At 38.0% G+C, this 26,290-nt stretch overlaps 1 protein-coding gene across 1 annotated transcript in view; it reads right to left on the reverse strand.

The window, feature by feature from the left end:
• Positions 1–11,515: 11,515 nt before the first annotated feature.
• The window catches only part of SERPINI1 (serpin family I member 1), a 53,171-nt gene continuing 38,396 nt past the window's right edge, over positions 11,516–26,290 (reverse strand). Inside the window, exons 6-9 of the mRNA XM_050902770.1 lie at positions 23,691–23,788; positions 17,467–17,553; positions 16,116–16,205; positions 11,516–14,305 (exon numbers count right to left, since the gene is read on the reverse strand). Coding sequence (XP_050758727.1) covers positions 14,229–14,305; positions 16,116–16,205; positions 17,467–17,553; positions 23,691–23,788 — 352 coding nt within the window. The 3' untranslated portion in view covers positions 11,516–14,228. The remainder of the gene's footprint in view (positions 14,306–16,115; positions 16,206–17,466; positions 17,554–23,690; positions 23,789–26,290) is intronic.

Here is a 26,290-nt window from a genome sequence, read left to right on the forward strand (position 1 = left end):
CAGAAATAACTGAAATGCTCAGACCATGAGATCCTGGCGCTATGGTAGTCAACAGCAAAAATTCTGTTAATGTGAATAGGGTCAGCATTCATACAGGATTCACAGAGATTGAGTTCGTTAAGATCAGACTAGATGAACAATCTGGCTTTAAAGTCTATGCATTTAAATGGCTGAGTTTTTCTGATCTGACATTATGTTAATCATCCTTAAAAAATACTTAAATGACACTTCCCTATTATAACATTTTTCTGATTCCAGGATACAGCAGCTTGTTGTTGTAATTTCATGTTCTTTATGTAAAGTTCTTACTTTACTTAGTGTTAGCTTGATGCTTACTGGTGATATCAAACCATTAGTTTGATGCCACCAGTAAAATCAGACCTAAAAACTTAACAACATTATAGCGACAGCAGACAGTTGATTTCTATATTGCTCTTACCTGGTTTGACTATATCCAGGAATCCATGGCATTCGTGTTGGATGAATCAGTTAGAGAGAGAGAATTTCTTTGAATATTTCATTAGTATAATCTGCATGGATACTCATGGGAAGCACTAGAAAAGGAACACTATTAAACGCATATATGCTCATCTGTGCTTCAGCAGATAAGCAGGCACACTTGCATAAACTAACTGGTTATTTTGCTGAGTTACCTAGGCAACAAATTTCTTTTTGTCCTGCCCATTCAGGATTCCAGTAAACTATTTGACTCACACTGCTAGGACTTGGAGAGCATTCACAGGGAAAAGCCAAGTACAGCAGAATAAAGCCTTAGATAGAAGAAGAGCAGAGTTATTGAAACATTTCATCAGGGTCACCAGACAAAAAGGAATCAACAACTAGCTGCATAAATAATTGAAGTGAAAACTATATATGTCTGGTTTTCCAAGGTGTTATAAACCCTTGAATTCCAAGAGGGCTGGAGGGGCTGTAACCAAGCAACAAGTACTGAGACTTGGTTCTCTCTTCTGGAAAAACAATGGGCTTGCAAGTCATAATGACAATATCTGGCACTGAAGATTCAGTTTTTCCATTGATTTTATGATCTTTGGATCAAGCCATAAAAAGAGATGTATATGGAATGAAGAATGGCATTTTTATTTGGTTTAGGAGAGACTTATTTCAGTATCAAATATGACTTTTCTAATAAAATGTATGTCAACAATTTCTGGATGAAGTAGACTTTTTCTGACACTAAAGAAAGATCACATATAAGTAATGTTTTGAGATTTTTTTCTCAAAAGTTTCTTTAAAAAAAAATAATGGACATAACTTGCCTCCTCTTGCATTTCGCAACTTATCTATGGATGTATGAAAGAGAAAACAAAATTGTATCCCAAGTGAAGTCGGTGGCATGCAGCACTCCTGTTGATTGATGTGCAATAATGGTTTCTCCCATTATATGTCTCACTGAGATGAGATATATTTCCCCTTTCACCTTAAAACACGGCTTTTTATATTGAACAAAATGATTGCATCCCTAATCCACAGATGCACATAAGCTTTTGCTTAACCTTTTAGCCCTTAAGAGTAATGCCACTGAATTCAACTGCAGCAGAATCAAACCTGTATGTGCATATAGAAAAAACCCAAAAGGTATTTGCCAGATACCTGCCAGATTTTTCACAAGAGATTGAACCGAGCATTCTTTTACAGAGGTCATGGTCTAGAGCTCGTTGAAATTGGCAGGCAAACTGCCATCCATTTTAATGAGCTTTCTGCCAGTCTTCGCTTGTCCAAAAGCCATTTCTGTCTAATTCTCAAAATTTGAAACATCTTCTCCAAAGCTGCCAAAACAAACAAGATCAGACATTTGATGAAGCCACCCAGAGATGAAAACTCCGATATGAGGGCAGTCTCATTTGCCTCCATCCACATCTTTCTTATGAATCTCATGTTTCATCTTTTCATATGTTAATTGTTAATAATTCCTGATGGAATACTACATTCATTAAGTACTTCCTAATTTATTGAACGTAAGTTTCATCAGGTAATTTTAATCATATGAAAATCATTCTAAATTCATTTTGATAAACAATTTCCTGTTGCAGTCTTGTAAGCTTCCTTTTACACTGTGTCATTTGAAGCAGTATCTCTGGTTATTCTCCTGTCGAACTTTCATCATTGCAGATGCCACTGTATTTCCATAAGTTGTTGTACATATTTATGTAACTGCTGCCAACTGCTAAAGAGTTATGTTCCCTTTTTTGTGGAGAATTGATTACCTGAATTATATCGAAAAAATTGTTTCACTTCATCCATCAAAACCCTGCCTTCCTGAAACTCAGATCTTGCAAATATGGGAATACTTAGGAGTCACTAGAGCACTCCTTTATTAAACTGGCTTTAGGAAGTTGTCATATGTTAGATATTTAAGATAAACAGGCATAATCTCTTTAAGTGTGGAACGGGAAAACTACTCATAATACATTTGACTCATTCAGTCTGCCATTATCAATACCAGCAGTTCTCAATTTTTTCATACTGGGCAGCCTTGCCTTTTGTCTGAAATACTTCGCACCTTTCCCTCTCTTTCTCCCCAGTACCTTCCTGCCTCACTTGTCCATCTGTTTCATTTATATACTGAAATATGTTTAGTTGCGTGCATGTGCACACAACATACCAAACTGCACCTGCACAGCAAACCTGTTTTACATGCATATTTACAGATATGCGTATTTGTGTATGTATGTGTGTACACATGTGTGCATGTTTACACACACATGCATACACATATGTAACTAATGTGCAAAGACAGGCAGTGGAACAGAGTGTAAGTATTCCTATACAGATGAAAATTTCATGGAAGACCATTGAATTTCAGTGCAAATATGCTTTAAAACATATCTACTCTCTTTCAAAGATCTATCCATTCTTACTTTTGTTTCAATGATACAATATGTTTTACTGAACTACATTTCTGGTTGATGTTACTGCATTGCTGGGCCAAGATGGTAAAAACTACCCAGCTCTACATATGCTAAGAAAGGAGTGAAACAACAGGAAAGCATGCAAAAGCGATACAGTTGAACGATAAACATAATTTGGTTGTTTAAAATTCAGAGACCTGCCCCCATTGCAACCAAAGAAGGAACTGAGAACTATGAACGTGTATTTACAGGCAGAACTTGCTCCTGACATCTCTGATTTTTTTATCCCTATTCTTTCCCCGAGTCTTATTGCCAAAAAAAATGTAGTTCAAATGAATGTCTTGTTATTCACTGTCTGCAAGGATAATAAAGACGTTCTCTAACTGAAAACAGAAAGCAGGGCCTCCTATGACCATGGGGACAAGAAGAGAGAAGCATTATGAGGAGAACCATCTATTTTTATTAAAGGTGTTGTGTTCATGCAGCTTTCGTCAGGAAATCCAAATAATTTGCTCCCACTTGCTTTCAGTTTGAAAAAATGGCAACCTTGTGTTACAAGAAAGGAGAAACAGCCTTGTTTCTCTCCAGTGCTTCTTTTATAGGAAGGAGACAGACGCACCGTAGCTGTCCACAATTCCTGCATTTAAAGTTAGAAAGTGGCACGTCCTGCCAAAAGAAATTAAATGTAATGAAAATGTGTTTCTGGTCAAAGTCAGAGACTGCATTTGCTGTATCACAGTATATGCGTCCTGAGGGCTACACGACATTCTCCTTTCACCAGTACTGGGGGTATTTAAGCATTCTTGGGATTGATTTTCCATTGCTTTGTCTTTCAGCTAAGTATTTGTACCTGCTGCTAAGCAGGTGTGAGTGCTAGCCTCACCAAATGGGGATTTCTGAGTAACAAGCATTTGCATTCATAAGGCACAGATATAAACATCTATTTTAAATCAGGCTACTGACTTCAGTAGAGAAGGGATTCTTGACTCATATATATTCAAAAGACAAGAAGACCATAAAGTATCATCTCCAGCTGGGTGATGCACCTTCCCCTTTGGGAAGGTCTTTCCACCCAAGTTCTGGTACTGTAGGACACCAAATCTGTTGGCGGGACTTCCCAGAGCATGTGTTTGTAATCACTGATAAGGAGAGTGCACCATCAATATGCATTAGTCTGTCCTGCCAACTGATTAGTTTCAATCAGGGTCCAGTAAAGGCAATCCACTGGCTTGAAACAGAATGACTTCATCCAGTGCCTCTCTCTGCTTTAGCTGTTTTCATCCAAAATCCCCTCTGAAGACAAATCTATATTTTTTTCATAGGTTCGTTTCTCCCCCCTTACATTTTTGCTTTAACAGAGATGAGGTGATATAAGCAGCAGCTTTTCTTTAAGGAAAAAAAAAAAAAAAAGATTAAAAAGCATACTATTCAGATCCATCCTGATCTTTGGACTTCAAAGAGGCTAAGCCCACTGCTGGCCTAAAGGCGGGTTATGAAGGTGCGGTTAAACTACTTTATGTCACTATATTCTCCAGTCACAGACCTGCCAGGCCACTGAACTAGTCTCAAATATAAACTATCGCCATCTTTCAGCTGCTCCACTTTATTCCAGCAGCTGGGAAATACGAATTTTCTTTGCTCCTTGACTCGCTCTGGGGGAAGAAGGGGGCCCTGCCTTCAGCAGGAAACATTATGTGCTGTTGTTGCTTCTTCAGGCAAACAAAACTTAATTAAAAAACTAAGTGACCAGGTGTAATTCTCTTGATTAAAGTAGTTTAATATTTCTGCTGATACTTGTACTTTAATGTCTTCTTTCAGACCTCATAGTTTTTGCAGTTGAATTGTGAAAGATCAACAGCTGAGCTTCAGCAGCATTCCTCCTCATTTTGCATGCTGCCTTTGCTGTTTTGTAGAGCTACTGAATACAAAATGAAGCTGCAAGAGTGTGTTTGCTCTACAGCTAGCAAGGCATGAAGTACTTCTTTGTACAGCTGTGGAGTACATCCAGAATATTCATAACAGTGTCGCAGGAGATGTGATTCAATGTGTGACATTTAGTGTGCTATTGTGTGACACCAGATGATTAATGCTCACAGCAAAACACAGGCTGGTTTAAATAAACAAAATTAAATATATTTTTATGATTATAGAAATCACGTGATACATCTCTGAGGGAACATCAGCTGCTGCTCCCAAATGCTTCATATTTGTTGGCTTGTTTTTAAATGCTTTAATTGTTCACTGGATTTTCAGACCACATAAATCCATTGACACTGGCCCAACAAGGCGAGTCAGCGATTTGGACAGTAGCTTGGGACACAGTGGGTAGCTGCACATCAGTCCCCATCCTGTTTTATGATCAGCAATTTACAGCATCATATTGTTCCAATTTTCAGCCTTAGAAAGGCATCACGAGAGTTTAAAAGGGCAGGGACCTTAACCCAGTGCCAAACTAGCAGGATTCTTCCTTCCCTGCCACAAGGGCATTAGACCAACTGTGCTTGTTGGTCACTCAGCCTGAGGGTTACTTTCTCTGTTCCAGCAATGTTATTTTCTGTGGAATGAGTCACTTGGGCTACAGTCAAATGGGTGGACAGACACCAGTTCTGAGTCCAGCATGTGCCCTGGCAGTGCTCCAGCTGCACGTTGGAGCAAACCCATATGATTCAAACCACCATCCCTCTGCATCTTCCCCTCCACGGGAAGGAAATGCAGGCATGCAAACCACTAGACCGCATCACATGCTAGTCAGTGATTACGACATGCGCAGGAGCCGAGGAGAAGCCAAAAGGAGTACCAGCCTCACAGCAGAAGCAGAGCCACCATCTCTCTTTGGATCTCAGATCTTAGCTGACAAGCCAGTAAAACAGCATTTTCCTGCTATTGCCTTGCCCCACATGAAGCAAAATTTTAACCTGCAAGGTTCTAGGTAAGTTCTGAGATTGAGGACAGGAGTAAAGATTTTATACTGCTCTACCAACTGTGTTGGGGAAAACTGAGTCCTAACTGATGTGTCTGTGCAGGTTTAGGTAGTGTTACAGCAGCTTAAGTCACCAGCAGCATTATTGCCATACTTACAATGGCATGACACACAAAAGCACAACGCTGTCATAGATACCCCTTAGTTTATCAGGAGATTGTGTCTTCCGTATGTCTGTGCTGAATGTGAACACACCTGCAAAATTCATAATCTCCAAGCTCCATTTAAAATAAAGCTTTGTACAGAAACTCTAAAAAATAAGCAGGGCTTTACAGCAGTGAATGGGATACAAATGTAAAACGTTTTCCACTTGAAAATCTTTGTCTATGGAGTTGTCAGGATGCACTTCCTGGGGAAACAGCAAAGACTCCGATCTGCCTTTTTCTTGAATGCTGTTCAGATTATCATGCTTACTATGAAGGGTGGAAAATGGGCTGCCAGATGGTTAATGGCCCTTCTGAAAAATAGCCTTCTATGTTGCTTTTTGGAAGTCTCTTGTCATGGAACTATCACAATATAATCTCTGTACTCTTGTCGTTCATAGAAGGAAGCATATTTTAAGCAGGTGTTATCAAGGCTAAGAGAGCCTGAATTAACTTGTCTTAAAGACGCTTCTTAGTGCACTGCCAATAAATCTACTAACAAGTTGCTGTATCTAGAAAACACATGCAAAGTAATACAGAGGCAGCATATAAGGGAATGAGTTCTGCCAGCTCCTCAAATGGGGGCCGTGGCTCCTCTTCAGGGCCCTCTGTGTTGACAGTGGCTGGGCGGCTGGTGAGCTTTGCCACTCCATCGTGTTAAACACTTTATGATATCCCTTTATTTCCCCAGGATTCTCTGCCTTCATCTGTCTACTTATATTTACCTTGTGAATTCTCTGTGCAATGGCTGTAGGCAGAGGAATACGCTGCCAACAGTTTCAAGAGGCCTGAATTAATCTCATTTAACTTCAGGGACCTGAAGACAGGAACCTAGCCAAGCTAGGCTCCCTAAACAGTTACTGAGAAAGGGACAGGGGCAAACAAGCTTTTTATTTCATTAATGGCATCCTGCACCAAGGAAAAGTCCTCCAGCCTCTAAACCAAGAGGCACAGAGTGGCTTCATTATTTTGTACTGCATTACCTTATGGTTTCATGCAAAGATACTTAGGTTAGGTTTTGCTTACTTATTATAACATAATAGTAAAATAGTAACACTATTTGTGATTCTCATAGTATGTCCACAGTTAATGGAGTGTGTGCACATGTGTACACACACAAAGTACAACTTTATAAATTCTACATCTTGCATGCCTAGAGTCTTGACTTTTTTTTTTTTTTGTAGAAACACTATCATTAGAAGTCCATTTCATATTTTCAGGTAAGCGGCCTGAGGTCATTTTTGCAAATTAGGCAAAAATTGAGTTCTTACTAATCACACAAAATCACAGGTATGTCAGTTCCCACGTTGTTCTTTGTACTCATGCTTTAGGGCATAGCCTGAGAGAAATCTACACATGGTCCAACACTGACTGAAACTAATGGCAATCTTTTTTTTTGATGGACCACAAAGGGATTTGGAACAGGCTCCAGATGACTCCGATTAAATTTAGCTTTTTCTGACGATGCTGTTTGCTATGGGTGTTTTGGACACCACGTGATTGTTTGCTTGATTTAAACATTCAAGGTTATGGAACTAGACATTCCCTAATTTCTGCTCAGAGGTAACTGCACCTTAGGATGGCTTACGCCTACCTTGTTGTAATCATCATAGTGAAGAGGAAGAACTGGTAACGTCCTCGGCTTTTGTAACTGCTCGATACAAGGCAAGCTATTTTACTTATGGTTCCAAGCTCTCTGTCCCACATGTGTTATGATTAAAAAGGTCAGTAATCAAGAGATCACCTCCTCAGAACACTTTGTTCCATAGATGCATACACACTGAACTTGGAACGACACTGGAAAATAAATGAATTAAAAGTATTCAAGGTTAGCCTGTTCAACTTGCACCCTATGAAACTGCAGCAGTAAGACTAGCTCTGAAATACTATGACAATTTGCAAATAATTTCTGTTCAAAAAATCTGAAGTGAACTTATAAACTGTAGCGCATTGTCTCTGATTCTCTTTTTGTTTAGACCAAGGAGAAAATTCTGTAGACGAAAAATCAATGGAGACACATACGTAAAACCAGCGGCAGCAACATTAGAATTGGCCTCTTCTACCTCTCTGTGGGTTTCACTGAGGGCTTTAATAGCAGCTCAGCTGATGAAAACATATCCTTGGTTCAGAGTAGGCAGGAGAGTTTTATACAGTCCTGCTCCTGAAAAATGACAGACTGTCACTACACGCTGGTAATTCCAAGCTGCAGCCTGACCCAAAGAGAATGTTTCCCAGGAGAGCCAATGAATTTTAAGACCAGTATTTCTCTTGTAATAAACTTGAGAAATTTTACTAATTCCTGTGTCAAACTATGCCAGCTTTCTGGCTGCTACCTTTAGAAATATGCCATTTACAAAGTATATTGACAATGACAAAAGCCTCAAATAAATAGGCTTTTTGTATCAGACTGTTGGTGACTGGTGAGATCTGGCATTGTCCAGACTATGATCCTTACAGCTCTCAGGGCAAGATGGACTTCCTGATGTCTTTTATTTCTTAGCATGTTTTAACATATTTCTTTCATTCTGTTCAGGCAATGCTATCATATAGTTACCGCTTGTAAGCATTCCAGCACTGCAAGTTGCTTGGTTTTAAAACACGACTCTTAACACATACATGTAAACAGAGTAAAAATGTTAAACTATGATTGGGTCTAAACTCTTTTGGTAGCATTAAGAATACTTGAAGGAATGGCTGAAGTCCATCTAAACAAATTGTTCTTAAAGAAAAAACAGGATTTTTCCATGGCCAATTCCAATCCCTTAATGAGACCACAAAAGACATGATTTAGACACAATCCAGATTTCCTCAGTATGTTTTTTTTCTTCCTTATTTAAAAGTACTTCTGCATAAATACAGAATCATTTTTCCTGTAGGAATTCTTCCCTCAGTTTGTCCAAAAGATGACTCTTCCATAGGGAAGAGAAGATGTGTGTTTATGATAGATAGATAGTAAAACAACTTGCTATCAGTAAAGCACGGGTCAAATCTGAAACATCATTCATATTGTGATTCAGCATGGCTGAAAAGATAAAAACTCAGGCAACAGGCTAAATTCCCTAGCTGCAGGAACAATTTCAATCTTTTTCCTCAGCCAGGTCCTCGTAGACCTAGAATTTTACTACCACTATCTGCCAGATTAGTTTCCAGAACACAGCGTTGCAAACACATCATTAAGAAAAAAACTTTCAGACTATTTGATCACAGTTGAAAGTGGAGAGTGCCGTGAAGACTTTTGCATACCATGCTTTTCAGGAACAGCTGCCAACATTTTGAGCTTTGCTGGGCTCGGTTTGGAGTTGCAGCTATCTGAGAATGATCAGCTGCCTGACTTCCAGGCACGGCCATTAACAGAGTTTGGAGGCTGCCAATTTGTAAGGTGTTTTGAAAAAGTCTGAACAATTTCTAAAATAGCGAGTGGAGCTGAGACTCACCTATTGTTTGGATAACACATTTATCTTTGCCACCTTTCTCCACTTATCCGTCTGCCAGAGTGACTAAGTCTGATATCCTTCATTAGCCTCACAGCCTTGACTATTGCACTGTGCTGTTGTTTATAAACTGCAATTTAAACTGCATTTTATTACATGACTTTTGTCTATCTTTTTATTCAGTTTGCCTAATGCCTAGAGCAATTGGGCCATGACTCAGGCTTCTAATTCGTGCTGTGAAACGAAAAACATTCTTGTGGATGTTGTTGTAGGAGCAGTACAAATAAATATGTAAAGAGAAAGTCATTTGAGAAGCCCTGGTAGATGGGGGTAACAGATATGTAGTGTTGTTCATGAGTTTTACAGTACCAACTATGTTTGTGTATTGCGAATGGTTTCTCATGTGTAACTTTGTTTTATAGCCCTTAACCAATGCCAGCTGGAAGCCAAACACAAGCTACTGAACCAATTAACCAAGGTCCCCGGTAAGCAGGCAGAGCCTACATTCTGTCTGGACCCCTGTAACTACTGCAGCTTAATCCAAAATCCTTGGGGACTGCAGAGACAGTTTTACGAGCTAAATTAATCTACAATTTCTCATCAACTGTGTCAGTAGATGCAGAGTAGCTCACAAGGGAAGTCAACTCACTTCTTGCTGGTATTATCTGAGTTACTAAGGTACTGTTTTCCTCCTCCCTGGCACGGGGTTTTGGGGATAAATCATCCATCTCTTTTTAATCCATATATTTCCATTTTCCACTGTAAGGACAAAAGCAAAGATTGCCAATTAAAAGGGACAGAAACAACTCAAGAATTAGCCTGTACACACCACTTTTGGAGTATGCTTTGTTGTCTTTTTTAGAAAATCCTCATAGGAACAATATTGCCTCTTCCCCAGGAAGAGAGTAGAACACCTGACAATGGTGTAACCTCACTGTACAAGGGGAGAGCACGCTGGGAATCTGCTCATGCAGAAATTCTAGTGACTGTATGTAAGGCAGCAAGGGAGGGGGGAAATAAAAGAGGTAAGCAAAAGAAAACAACAACAGAATAATAGGGCCAGCATATCAATGACTTCAACCCTAGTTACTTCTCTCTTGTAGTCAAGAAAATGTCTCCTATTGCAGCACTGACACTCTGAAGTAACCACAGTACAGCTCTACTGCTGTTCATGGAGATGGGTTGAAAGAACAACCTTTTTCTTTTATTTCACCCCACACCAAGTACACAATGCAATCACGCAGGCTATGAACTGGACAAAAATTCCCCTATGAGCAATGAACTTAATCCAGCAATCTGTTATCAAGCATCAGAGAAAAGTTTGCAACACAAAGCAGGTTTTTTGGGGGTTTGTTCCCCCCACCCCCAGTTGTTAATCTCAGGCACCTTGGTCTAATTATGCTCTTAAACTCAAAAAACTCTCATTGATTTTACCAAGACCTACATATACTTGAGTCCCATTCAGGATATTCAGCTTTCCAACACTCCCACAGGATTACTGTCAATGGGAAAGTACTTCTCAGCTTCTTAGGCTAGAGTGACATCTTGTGGTTTCTTCTTTTGTCCATCATTGAAAAATAAAAATTAGCCACAAAAGCTTTGACTAAATCTTTTTTTGTTTCTGGTATAACACTAAGATCTTATTTGTTTGAGGAATATCATGTACTTGATTCACAGAAACTGATACAACAGTTTGCCGCCACCAAGGCTTGTGGAAGGATAGTGAAAAATCAGTGCTTGGAACAGCAACAAAAACATCCTGATTCACACAACCTGGCAAATTTTTATTTGAATGTAGCACTAATCTAGAAAAACTGTTTGGTGCTCAAGGCCATGTACAAGTGGGATCTTATTAGTTAAATAAGTCAGTCTCCAGCGGTCGCACCACTACTAAAAGGATTCCTAGGGAAAGTACTCTTTCCAACCGCAGCTCTGAAAAGCATTTCCACCTGGACTCCAGTACGTGTACGCAAGAAAGAGAGAAGATGATAGCATTAGGCAACTGCATCTCATGCTTAAACTCCATCTGCATCACAGAAGGATCTCAGTAGACAGTGTCACATCATGGGTCACTTACACAGCACAATTACATAAGTTTCAGTAATTTATTTTCTGATATAGCCTCCAACATAAAATACAATTTTTTAATATTTTTAAGACTACACACCTAAACTCACATGAGCCACTATTGACAAATTCCCCTTACCAAAAAGAAATCCAAACAAAAAGACAAAATTATTTTGCTAGTTTTGTCTCGAAAAAGCAACAGCATCTTTGAAAGGAACATTATACAAAATCTAGATTAAAAACCACAACGGAATAGTATTCATATACCTCAATAAATTGGTAACAATACTTAAGATATTATCACTACTGAAAAACAGTATTGTTTGAGAGCTGTTCTCATTGTGGTCTACAACTAACTTCTTTGCAGAATTTGGTAATAAATCAATTCATGTTGTTGAAAACAGATACTTCTCAATTTTCAAGAAACATGAAATGGCTATTTTGCATCTAGGACTAGGAGAGTATCAAGTGAAATAACTAGTGTTTGCATTTCTGTTTCTGCTGGTTTTCCTGTATGCCCGTTTAGGCACTTCTCAGAATCAGATTTGGAATATGCGATTGTGCGTCATTCCGCTTATACCTATGCTCAGTCTAACTGCTAGGGAAGTCTGTGCACTTGCCTGATATCCTCTCTAAATACTTCTGACTGGCAGCTGTCCTTCCATAATTCCATAGCTTTAGTTCAAATCTATCTTCAGTCCTTCCCTTGGTAAGAAGCATCTAAGGAGCTAATGCAAAGAAAACATGAAATTGGTCAGGAAGAACTTTCGCTGGACTGAAAATAAACATGATTGAGGGTTGTCATCTGCTTGCTCATGTCTTTCCAAATCAGAGTGAACACCTCAAATTAGCCTGAAAAAATGTAAGAGCTTAAAAATCAGGCTCCCATAAGGTTAAAACCACAAGAGATCCTTAGCATATGGGTCACTTTTACAGACATTAGGTGATGTTCGTTGAATCATTTAAACATGCAGAACCAGCCGTTGTGTGACCCCATGTCAAAGGAGCTGGTTTTACCTGCAGTGAGACTAGTTCTATATCTTGGTAAAATTAGCCCCTGCTCCTTCTTAGAAGCACTCCCTTTTTTTCCCTCCCAAGAATAACATTTTTAGCTATACAGAACTAAAATTACAAAATTTGAATATAAAAACTGTCTCACCGAGTCCAGACTATAATACACTAAGGGTAATAAGCAACAGCAATACACTAAGGAGCTCAATTTTTCTTCTGTGCAACACAACTAAACAATTCAAGGAGGCAGGGCTAGAAATGTGTTCAAATGCCCTTTCTCTGAGGGAGCATAACCAGCCTCCACAGAGAACATCCATCACTTCGCAGTTTGACCTGCATGATTTGCACTAGCAATATTAAAAAAAGTGAACAATGTGTCAAATTTTGGAAGTTCTCCTTGCATGAATAACTTTGTGAGCAACATCTATGCTGTTCTGAAGTGAATGTACGCCAGAGAAGCCTATAACTAAAGTTCAGCCAATACGCATTTGTTGCCATAGAATTCAAAAGAGAAAACTCCTATTGACTGAGAAGAAACCCACTTATCCAAAAGTTTGTATTTATGATCTGTTTCAAAGGAGCTCCTCCCTTCTTTTCTCCTGTTCTCTCCTACCTTTTTAATAACTTCTGTTCTTTTTATATTTTACACAATGAGGGAGGAAATAATTATATGCCCCTCTGGTGACAACTGGTACTTCTCCTCCTCTTGCAAATCGAAACAGCAACTAATTCCCCTGCTAATATTTACTTGTGGTATGTGTCATTCTCCACTCTGTCAGTTTATTCTCAATAAAAAGTTAGGGAATAAAAAGGATCGTAGTGTTCCTTTCCTTTAGATAGTTATTTATGAATAGAACATTTTCAAACACTTAAAATTAAGGCTGGTTTTTTGGTTGGTTTGGGTTTGTTTGGTTTTTTTTTTTCCTTTGAGAAAGATCATTCTAGATCCCTGAAGCGAGATACTGCAAAGCTTAGGTTGAAGTAGAACAACTACTTTGGGGGAGAAAAATATGTCCACACGAATGACATTACTATTCAACTATTTTACTTCAGTCACATACATAGCTATTCTACACTGACTAGTCTCAAATATTCATGCGATCAAATTTTATTGGCATCAACAGTTACGGAAGGTGAATTGCAGTCACATGCAGGAGCATTCATAAAAGCAACATTTTAGAATCACATGTGGGAGAGTTCATACAAAGTGTACCACAGTTATCTTATAGAATAAAATCCACTAGGCTTAATTTGTTCCATTAACTTTGATGAGACAGCGTATCGCAGTCTGTTTTACTACTTTTACAGGAACAGGAAGAGATCACATTTTCCAGATGTAGTTCTTGAACTCTATAAATTATCGTCAAGGTTTGCCATTTGCATTATTCAGAGCTGCAAACATTCCGCTCCTGTTTCATTGATCAAGTCAGTCTTTGGACTGTAAAAAAATTACGAATAATGGATTTGCAGTTTTTTGCTTTACAATGCACTAGAACAAGAAACAGTTGTTGACATGTACACAATTTTATTTTAAGGACACAGCAATCACAATGACAGAAACAGAACCATTACTTTAATACTGTAAGCTTTCCTCTGGAAACTGACTTGAACACAGTTAGATCTGGAAGCATTTTAAACAGTATCTTGGGGGAAAACACAGCAAACCTTAAATATATTAACTTCAAACTTTATGTGCTTATCTCCTCTTTTTGGTAGCTGGTGGCAGTTAAAGCTCTTCAAAGTCATGGCCACTTGCATTCATTGCTTCAGGGTGCATTACCCTTCCCATGAATAACACAGTACCTGTAGAAAAAGAGGGAAGGGGGGAAGGGAAGGAAAGATGTCAGAACCAAAAGGAAAAGTTGAGGTTATAAGATGACAAATACTGATGATAACTTCTAGTGCATACGGTGCACAATTTTTATAGGAACGTATGTCCCGGACAACTTGGTAGCCGTGAAAGGCAATGGATCAATAGCCCTAGAGAGGAGGACCTCTTTGTATTCAGAACTGATACAGTACAGACAAGAACAGTGAAATCTTCTGCATTTCAGTGCCTCTCTGCTTATTCTAAAGGCTTGATTGAAAACCCACCAGAAATCAACACAAAGGTTCACTTTCATTTCAACGGTTCTGATGAAGGCCCACGAAGTACTGCCACTGATGTCAAGTGGTTATGACACGGTACTGGTTTCTAGGCTGGGGGGCTCCAAAGGTGACAGCTAACCTTAACTGAAGTGTGAACACCTAATCAGAGTAACCTTCATGATCACTTCTGACCCTCACATGCCTGAGCGGCCGGACAACGTTCCTCACAATTAAAAGTGAGCCTCAGAAGCTCCATGCCAATCAGTTAATGATTATTAATAGACAGATACTTTGAGTTCACAGATTTACTCCACATTAGAGCATGCAACCCACAACAAGGAATTCTCTGTATGAATACTGCTCCCCTACGCTATTTAATCACCATTTACATCTTTCCCATTTTATACATTTCTATCTAACCTGTTTAAACACAGTAATTAATCATGAGCACTTAGGGTATTCTTGAGAAGCGTAACCATCACAGCTTTTTTTCAAAAGGTTTCTAACCTTAGATTTCTAGATTAGTAACAAGCTTTCTGGCTTCAACTATCGTTGGCAATTCCGCTTTCTACATGCAACAACAAGGCCCGTGCAACATTTAAGAACTGCCCCAAAGCTACCAAGCTCTACTCTTTTCTGATTTAAACTTCTCTTTTTGGAGAGATTTTTGTATATTGAGTAGGGAAAAGGGCAGACACCCTCCTTCAGATACATTTTTGCCTACAACAGCAAGGATACTCTACTTAGTTTTGGTCAAAAAAACCCCCTAAGAGTTGGTATCATGCCTTGCACACAAGTGACCCTACCTAGCTAGACTGTAAGCATTACTGCAATCTAAATGGTTTAATAAATGTTGATACCTACAGTGGGGATCTCAAATCAGAAAAAAACCCATCAAACTAAACCTACCAGAGTTTGCTTGTAGAACATGTAAGATACCACAACACACAGACCCATATGATAGTCTGTGGGTGCACAGTAATGTTTTGTCATCCAGTCACAGTCACATCATTAAAACAAATTACAAATATGAAACTAAGGAATTACTTAATCATTGCCCATTTTGCTAGCGAGCGCTGTTTGCATCCCTTGCCTGCCACAGAACACTTCAAGAGCACAACAGAATCATTCATAGCTGTAATATCTGTCCATTATGCAAATCATTTGGTACCGGGAACATATCTCACTGGTCTTACTACAGCCAAGCTCTTACGGAATGCAATGATTATGGATATCCAGGGCAGTAACACTGTGTTCTCTGAAGAAAAATGGTGATTTTTTCTTCCTCGGGGTTTTTAATCACGTAATTGTGAATATTTTTCAGGATTATGTCAGATTTTGGTATCTTACTTGGAGAAACATTAAGGGGACATAGAAAAGGTGAGTCTTTCAATATTAGGTATTTTAAGACAAACTAAGGAAGATTCATAATACAAGGCCAGTTAATTGATCAAAACATGCAATTTTCTTTTGTATACTTGATGATGTACTGTGAAAAATCTGGAACAGTCTGCAATATTCTCACCTGTTCTTCTGTTTCTGACCAAAAAGAAAAAGGGATGGTCAACTATAACTTGGGGATACAGCACTGCCATTCTGCTAATGGCAATCATTCCTAAAGGAAAAAGAACATAGGCAACTTGTTAAATATCACTGCACATTCTCCTGCTCTTCATGAGAGATACTTGTGAAGCTCACGAGCAGACACTGAAGTCCCACACTCTCAGCACTAAGCGTCACCAAGAAATAGCACGAAAAATCTAAGATGAAAGAGACCTACAGAGTAATTGCATGCCTATTTATGCTTTAAGAATGATTAACAATGGAAAGTGGCACAATTTCCCAGGCTGAGGGAGCAGCTTATAAATTTTAAGATCCTGAACTTTAAGAGGAGTTATGACTCCCGCTCACTTGTAGAAAGAAAACGCATTACGTTAGACAGCACTGCTGACCTGTTTTAAACAGGTCCAAGCCTGCAGTTGATAGTAAAAGGTAACCCTTAATAACTATGGAATATGCACAACTAAATGGGCTGATCTTGCAGCTTTTAGCTTGAGTCTTTAAATAATGCAGAGGTTGAACGTAAAATTAACTGGGAATCAGGCAGATTTGGCTCTTTGTTATTTTTATTTGGAGATGCATGGATTTCTCCAGGACATTATTTCCCAGTGTTTCATTTACTTTTACATTTTCACTGCACTGTTAATAAAGAGTTATGCATGCCAGTAATCTCTGTCCATATTAATGCTACAATTCAACCCAGTTACTGATACTCATGACCAGGGAAGTTATTTTTCCTTTCCTCAAAGACTGGTACAAGTACAGGCAATTAGAAATCACCTAACAATACATACTGGCAACCAATGTAACTTATTTTCAGGAAAACCATGTGATAACCAAGTAAACCAACCACCTGGCCTCCTAGCATTAACAGGAGTCAGCTATATTTTTGCATTTAGCACTTCCCATCTTGCATCTCTCTATACGAGCTTATTAAAATGCAACTGCAATACCTCTCAACTCCTCCTAGCTATTCTGGATCAAATGCCTCTGACCATCTCAATCAGCAGATAAAAAAGTACAAATGCTTAAGTTCCATAAAGAAAATATAAATTGCAGCCTGTACCCTCCTGACAATCAGAAGCAAAATAAGGAAGAGCACAAGATGCTCAAAATTCTTTGTGAAACACATGTTAAAAAAATGCTAATGCTTTTCATTTCCAGAATTCTCTTCTGAAAAGCAGTATACTTGCTTTGCTGTGTCTTCATGCTACATGCTATTTAGCTTTCCTGGCTGTACAGTAAGTCAGTTTTAAAAAATTAACTAACATAGAATAACCAGACATTTGAGTTAGTTCTGCTTTTCAGTCAGGTACCTGAGGCAGCAGCAGCTTCTGATCCTTCCTCATTAACTTCTAGAAATGCCTTGTGAAATGCCTTTGCAAGGTAAAGTTCCTTGTTATCTGGAGAGGAAAAGGAAATATATTTCAAGTGGCTCAACAGTAAGATTGAAGTATATAAAAAACAAAAAAAACAAACACTGCCAAAAACCCCAACACTATTATCCACCTTCTATACCAAGTAGGGAAGGATAAGAGCTTTGTGCATAGGAGTTGCATTAAAATACCTTCTGCCAATACCTTTAACAGCACCATTTACCTCGCTTAAATTTGTAGTGCTCTCCTACGCTATGGATATTAAAATAGCCTGGCTCTGCCTAGAGCACCAGTATACCAGACAGAGTAAAAGACAATCCTGGAACACAACATTTTAAATGCAACTATTGGGGAAAAGGGTTATGACATTATATGGCAAATACTTATACATAAAGAATTTTATTTCTGCATTACGTGCAATATAGACTTCCTCCAGGAAAATGAGATATTTTCTTTCTTCTTGTCATTATATTTAAAAGAAGCTGAAGATAAATATTTATTGCAAAAACCACCATGGAACTAGTTTTTTTCAGTCTTGTTTGTTTTCCATCCTTCTTTGTCAGTATTTTCATTTCAGTCCAAGCCTACTCCTGCTTAAGTCAGTGGATGTTTCATTACCTTTCTTCAGTGGCTAAATGATCAGACCTATTGGAATACTCAGCACCTTGCAGGAAGCAAGACACATAACACCATTTAATCTGTTTGACTAAGTTTCATCAGTAAGACATAACAAGGATTAGATATACATTTATTGTACCTGCATAAAATCCACAGTAATGACAGAGCACAACTGGCAGTTAAGAAAGGAATAAAAGCTTTCTCAACAGGGAGATACACAACCATGAAAATCTAATCTAACCACCCCAGTGAGACAGCTATACCATTTTGCGTTTCTGATCCTTCACAAAATGTTCAACACCAAAACTCTAGCTGAAGGCTGACTAAGGAGGGAAAGCTTGGGACTATTCATCTAATTGTTACCCATTTATTTTGGCTCTCACAAGGATAGCCAGTAGTTCTAATACTGATGCAAGCCAAAACCACAACAGACAGCAGTTTAAAAGGTCTCTCCCCAGCAGATCTCATTACTGCTACATACACTCAGAACTGAAGTAAACCTCCTAGTTCAGCTGCTTAACTTAAATCTCACCAACAAAAGCCCCAAATCATTCCCTTTGGGATTGTGTAGTAAAACGTATACTAGATTGCTAAATATTGTACTAGTTCTAGGCTTCAGTTCCAAGCCTTCAGTAATGCTATCTTGAAAGCTAGGATAAAGTTTCCACCGCGTTACTTTAAAACATGGGACATGCAGCATCTACTTATCTTGAACACTAAGCACAATTCTCACAGCTTTTGTCTCCTTAACTGTTAACAGAAAGGCCACCTGAAAACACAATGTGGTTGCATTCCAACACTAACATCACCTTTAAGCCTCAAGCATTACCTGTAAAAAATAAATCACAAGCTAACTAAATACTACCATCAAGTGTTAAACAGCCATCCCCTAAAGCTTCCATTCCATTGTGGACCCATTAAGGCTCAAGTTTTCAAAAAATGTTTTAGAACAAACAGTGTATGTGCAAGAACATTTACATAGGTGATAATGGATAGACACCTAAGGCAAAAAGGGTTACAGATCCATGCACATCAGTAATTCCTGTTGTGCATGTCTCACGCTCTGTGCGTGCTGCCTTTGTAAACATGTCGGTTAACAGGATTCTTGGTAATTTTATTGGTGAGTTCTGCAAATTCTACCTTCCAGGCAGCTGTATTTTGCTATCCTTGCTTGAGTCCATTTCAAAGCTCTATTGAGCATTTGAGCTATATGGCACATACCAAAAGAAAACCGTAACTTTGCAGCCTTTATAGAAAAATGCTGGTTTGGAGTTCCTTATCTTAAATCCAAAAGTTTATTAACAGACAAAGAAATGCCCACTTAGCCTAATCATATATTTCGATCACTTTTTTTTTTATTACAGCACTTAAGTCTGCTCCTGTGACCTGTAATATTCACAGCAATACTCTGTAATTTCATCCTGAATGCTTTATTTTGCGTAGTGTGGTGGCGCTCATAGTACTCCAAGGTATATTTCTGGTCAGAACACTTAGCACCTCAGAAGATTGGTCTCCATCTGACGAGCTTATAGACCCTAATTCAGACAGCATAAACATTGCTAACATTTACCATCAGCTATAATAGTAGGCCTACTTGTAAATGTATTCAGGATCTGAGTATTAAAAAAAACCCCAACAATATTTTGTTGACAGGAATACAAGAAGTGCCACTGCAGATGAGACCAGTACGTCCAATTAGTCTAGCACACTGCACCAGCTATAGTATTGTTGCTTCAGAACAAGATACAAAAAGATGTATATATACAAGATACAGATGAAAACTACAGCACAACTTATAAGAGAAAAATATCCTCTCACCCAGCATGTGCCTTATACCCTAAACTAAGTTTCTAGTCCACAGAATATATAGAATGCCTTTATTCAATGTAGTAGAGATAGTTTTGATTGTGCTGAAGCAATTTTTTTTTTTTTTTAATCCTACCTCAAGGAATACCCAGCAAAGATCTCTGTGGTTAAGTTTTCCATAACAGAAGTACTTTCTGTCTGGTTTCAATTTGTTGCCTTTCACTTCATTGGATATTTTTGTCCTTGGATGGTGAAAAGAGCAATTCCACATCCCAATTTACTTTCTCTAGACTCTTCTCTTTATATTGCCACTATCACATCCCTCTCATTCATCTCTCCCTGAAGTGAATGAATCTATTTTCATATGGCAGCGTAATGTTGTCACTGAGTGTTCAGGCAGTCTTCTCTTTGTTCTATTCTGTGATTGTCAAATCACTGACTGCAATACTTCAATATCATACACACCTTGTCATTATTATACATCTTTCCTTTGTGGCTTTCACTGTGGATAAGGTGGGGCTTACCTGAGTATCTACTATCACGTCATTCTTCTCTAGTAGCTTCTTTGAATCTGGATTTTCATAAGGACCAACATGATTCGATTGTTAGCATCTCAGAAAGGCCCATGGAGATTTGGTATCAAAGTTTAAGCTTTCTGCAGGACCCTAGCCTAGATACCCATTAATGTGTGGGAGTAATCTGAAGCTTACTTGTAATGTACATGACTCCGTTAGCATCACACTTCATTTGTCATTACACTCCATATGCTTGCAAACTCCTACTCATAGCTGCCAACTGGTTGCTCTGCAAATCTCATTTGAAAAAAATACACAGGTTTATTGGCTTTTCTAGCTTAGGTTGTCCCAGAAAAATTATACCTACCTCAGTCAAGACTTCGAAGAGCTATTTACTGGACTGATGCTCTTCTATTTTATATTGTGAAAGTAAGTCATTAAGACCACTTCACTGCTCACTGAAATGCAGGTCACCTTGAGGTTAAAAGTAGTTGCCTTTTAAGGCATTATACAACAGTAAGAAATATTAGAATCATTTGAAAGAGAAGGGGAATTTTAGTATTGAAATTAGTTCAAGGGTAAGTCGTAAGTGGTGTTAAAATACTCAAGTAGCAAGTTTATGTGCTGTGTAAACTATAAAATCCCAAATACCAGAAGTTATTTCAAGATTATTTTGAACACCTGATGGAATCAGAGATGCAAGTAAATCCTGTCAAAGTCTTTTGCTGAAAGTGAGAGTCAGAATACATGCAACTAGACAGCCAAATAGGAAAGTCCTCCTACTCATCTGCGTTAATTAACAAAGAACTTAATTTCTGCAAGTAACATTTAAAATGTACATCTGGATTAATACTTTCTCTTTGGTTGCTCACAATCCAGATGTCCCGGAAGGTAAAGCTGACTCGTCTATTTCCATTTTTCAGATTGAGTGCAAAAAGCAAAAAAGTCTAAATATTGAAATATAAGTCTGTAATCCTGCAATTTGATTTCTATCCACTAAACCCACATAGAATTTCACTGAACTCAACAATCTGTGCCTGGATCTGATTACAGGATTAGGGCCGTTGTTGAAATTGCAGGCGGCCTTCCCTGACAATAATCCAAAAGCAAAAGCAACAGGAGAGGGGGAGGAGAGTATTTTTAAACGCAACAGAATTTCTCAAAAATCTCCTTACATTTCTTTTATGATCTGTATCTTCCTAAATTAAAAGTGTCCAGACAAACATTTTGTTCAAATATCTGCGTTTAACCTTTTACGAAGTGCCACATTTTCCAGAGGGCTGACACTGAGATGCATGTAAACTTCTGGCTTCAACTTCCCTGTTACCTGGCATACTAATTCAGGTATTTGTAAAAGCAAGCTTTCAACATTTTTCTTCACGATTTTTTTTTCCTCTTCCTCCTCCCTCCTCATTTTACATTGTGAAAATTAGAAACAGGAAACATATTCTGCATTTTAATTACTTAAAATTTCATCTCCATAGCATCAACAGTAGGGTTTTCACTAAAGACATTACTTCAAAAACATTTTCTTATTCATAATTTATGAATGACCTTTTCATCGCCGGGTGGCACATGCCCTTTTAAGTGAAAAGCAAGAATGTTACAGTAAAACTCATGAATTCTGTCTATACACTGCTCTACATTACTTAATGAACAAGTTAATCTTTAAATGGCAGAGGAGTTAATTCAGTCATGCGAAACATGGCATTTTGATTTTGTACAGTACCATTGTCAAAAATATAAAACTTTAAACAAATCATTACTCACATGGATTAAAACACAAGCACGTTGCAATCTTTCTGCTAACCTCTTGACTACAGAATTAGTCCCTGATATACAAGTGAATTTTACATGAAATTAAATACAAGCCAAGCACTGTCTTTGTGGTTCAGTCTCCCCTGTATATTTTCCATTCTCCTTAGTACTTTTCCTCAAGTACACAGACCAGAATTTACTGGAAAGCTTACTTTTCTTTGGGGTGGCAGAGAAATCGAAGGTGTTTTTATTCAGAAAAACGGTATTTCTTTAAAGAAGGATTTTTCATTTATTCACATTCTTTTCACATTAGCTAACTCTAGCTTTTCCCACAATTTCACTGGAAAAGTGAAAGCAGCAAAAGAGTGGAATAAGCTACATGATACACTATAAACTATATTTCAAACTTAGCAAAAGTGAAAAGGATATGAAAATCGCAAACATTTCTGCTGTAAATTTTGAGGAAGGCTTGCCTTCATTACCACTATTTTGAATAAGCTACACAGGTGTGATTGCTTCCAGAGACAGACAATTAAGAACAGGTATTTATTTCCCATCACCTAAGGATCTATCTGGCTGATTAGGCAGTAACCCATAGAGCAAAAAAACCATACAGAGAGCAGTATATAAGCATAAATTACAAGCACAATGACTGCAATCTCACACTGATGCATGCTTCTAGATAGAGTTTGGGTTTGCTGGGTTTGCCAAAATTCAGGTCTAGACAGACCATGCTAAATACACTGCTTGCGCGGCTACTTTTGTTATGCAAAAAATGAAACAACTTCTCAGGCAAAGATGACTCAGCTACCTTTTGTGCCACTTCAATACCTTTTAGGAGGTATTAAAAGCATAAATATCCCATTTCCACCTGAATTTCTAAATGTATTGGATATTTCAACTTCTGAAAATAAAGCGTTGACAACATATTGAAATAGGCAAGCAGCATATGTGACTAAATTGCTTTTATGTTGGAACTCTCTCTTTCCTGTGCTGCTTCTATACAGCAGGTATCTGGGGAGATGACTAATTGTACAACAGCTTAATGCTCTTAATGCTGTGAACAAATAGCCTCTGGAGATAAAAGATGACAACCCCCTTGTTGTGCGAATCCCATTTACCATCAAGGCACTGAAGCCATATATTGCTCTAATGTGGATCTGCCTCTTGCATAGTATTATGCTTTCTCTACATTTCTAATGAGAACCAATTCTGAAATACTCAGAGCAAACTTTCCCAGGTCAAAAATCCTCTACCCCCCCCCCCCCCGACAGATTTCTACCCTGCCCCAACTGCTCCTACAGTGAGCACACTCTTACATTACGCAAAAATCACAAAGGATCAAAAACTACTAGCAGGTTTGGGTTTATTTTTCCATAAAACCACTTTGAAGAGCTTGTTGGTTATCTTTTAAGTGATTTGAGTACTTACTCATATACCTTGAGAGACAACACAAGAACCTCTTACCAGACATCGCAGTGAGGTCAGCACTACTGCTGAACAGCTCTGTAATTCCAAGACCTCTCCAGACATCTTTCAGATCAATTTCCTGTTCTACTGTGAACCTGGAGAACGTAATAGAAAATTACAAAAAGCCCAGATGTAAGCAGTACTTATTGTTATTAGAATGTTAAAATTTCTGGGTAATGACAATTGAAACACTGAGGTAAATAATGTAAAGTAGGAGATTTGGCACTAGTAGTATAGTATAGTGACACCTTCTACAAAAATGCTTACAAACAAATTTTACTCTCACAGCTGGATTTTTTTTTTCTAATGCAGAAGCAATCAAAAATATGCTAATGGTATGTACAGTCCCTGATCATAAAACCTTAGTGCAAAATTATGCAGTAGCTAATGTAAATGCTTACTTTTTATACAAAAGGTTTACTATAAAACCTGAATTTAATTGTACACATACTAGAACAGAATATCAAATAAGGCAAACGATAGCACAAACTTCATAGATAGCTGTTGGCAAAGAAGAAACAGGAAAGTAAGAAAGATGCTCCATTTTTATTTAGACAGCATAAGCAAAGACCAGCAGTTATGAACACGAATATAAAGCATTTCTGACTCAGCTTCTAATTACTCTGGTGGCAAAATTTTAATTGGGTTTTGATTGTGAGTAAAGAACAGGGAAAACAAATAGTTGTTAGTGCAAATGCACATGTGAGTATAACCTGGCAGGATTTCAGGGTTAGCTTGCAAAGCCATGTTCTAGGCTATGTTACTATGCTGGAAGGACAAATTGAGATTTATCCTGAGGGCAAGATTTTGGGCAAAAGCTTGTTCCATTTACAAAGACTGTTTTTCAAACATTATAAAAGTTCTGCCCAGTGTCAGTAGGACAAAAAAAGACTCAAATCCTTTATGTATGGCCAGAAACAGACTGGACAGCTGGAGAAACAAAGAAATATGTCAGAGGAATAATAAGAATGGCAGCCTCAACCAGAAAAATACCAGAAGTCTACAGACAAACACAAGAGACTAATTATAAATGTTTGTTATGGGTTCTCTGTAGAATGACCAAACAAATTATTAGTGATTTAGATTATGCTGACAGTGACTGGTTATAGCTATACAACACAAAATATACAGTCCCTAAGGTGGTGTTACAGTTTCTCCAGCAAGCCATTCAGTCAGAAACAACTCTGCAATTACACTGCAGTCCTTAGTGACGTGTCTTACCTGTGCTAGAACCAAATAAAATAATACGTGCTTCTGTGCAATTTCCTTTTTAGGATTAAACTTCCTCAACTACATGGAAGAACATGTTCTTTTCAGGAGAAAGTACAGCCCAGAACTCTGAGCAGAGAACAGCTGATGAAGAGTTGAGATGTACGATACCTCGGCACACACAAGCCTTGGCAGCTTGAAAAAGAATAATCTGGACGTCAAAAGACAACTGGATAAGAGTCAAGTGGATCTTCCTCGCTTAAAACATTTACACAGAATGAGAAAAATCCAATACACAATCTACATTCATAATGAACTTAGAAATGCCATTAGAAGCCAAAAATCTATGATGGAATAGATATTAGTAATTACCCAGAGAAGAATTTTATGCAAGTTAAAATAAGATCTGGAGATAGTTCAGGATCGATAAATCACTGGTGGCATTGCAAGTGTTCATGTACCCTGTCCAGATGAATTCCAGGATATGCCTGGAATAAAAACACAAGAACTGATTCTTGTGATTTTATTGTTTTGGCAGTTCTCAAAAGAATCAGAAGAAATCAACAAAGATTTATGTACTGGAGGAAGCTTCTCATGGTGTTCTGGCATATTCTGCATCAGTCAGTGTGGCAGCATTTGTTAAAAAAAAAAAAAAAGGCATTATCTTAATGAATGAGATGTAAGTACACATATGAGATGACCTGAAAACAGCCAATAGGATTTTAGGAAATGGAAACGTGTCCAGTTAGCATTCTTCTCTTCTTAGAAAGCTCTGGACGCTCACACTGGTCACAAACTACAGAGCCAGGGAGCTTGCAAGACCTTATGCACAATTTTAGCTTTAAGCTAAGAGACAAATCTACAAGTTGCTCATTCATTCAAATTTTCCTGGCTTCTGGGCTTCAAAACTACAGACCAGTTTTACTCTCACTACACACTTGTAAAGTATGCCCAGATCCATTTTAAAGACTTCAGTAAAAAACCTAACAAAGATGAATTGAGACTTGATTCCTAATGCTAGCGTTAACTAGAGCTAAACAGTACAGAGGTCCTGTCTGTGCACATTGAATAAATCCAGAGTGAATAAATCCAGAAATATTTCCTTCTATATTAAAACTATATTATAATATTTCGAAAAACACTTCCAACTGTACCTAGCTTACAAACAGAAAAGGCAAATGAATGTTAAAATGCATTTTATAAAAATTTCACAGTGGTGTATTTTTCCCTTTCTGGCTTTTATTTCACCACAGTATTAAATGTATCAAGCTTTCAAGACAATTTAGCTATTAACTAGCAATGTCAAACTACTAAGGAATATCAGGATAGGACAATAGCAAGAAAAGTCTGCATTAAAAGCAAAATTTGAGGTCACAAATAAGAAAAAT

The sequence above is a fragment of the Gymnogyps californianus genome, chromosome 10 (genome assembly GCF_018139145.2).
Source record: "Gymnogyps californianus isolate 813 chromosome 10, ASM1813914v2, whole genome shotgun sequence".
Classification (NCBI taxonomy): Eukaryota; Metazoa; Chordata; class Aves; order Accipitriformes; family Cathartidae; genus Gymnogyps; species Gymnogyps californianus.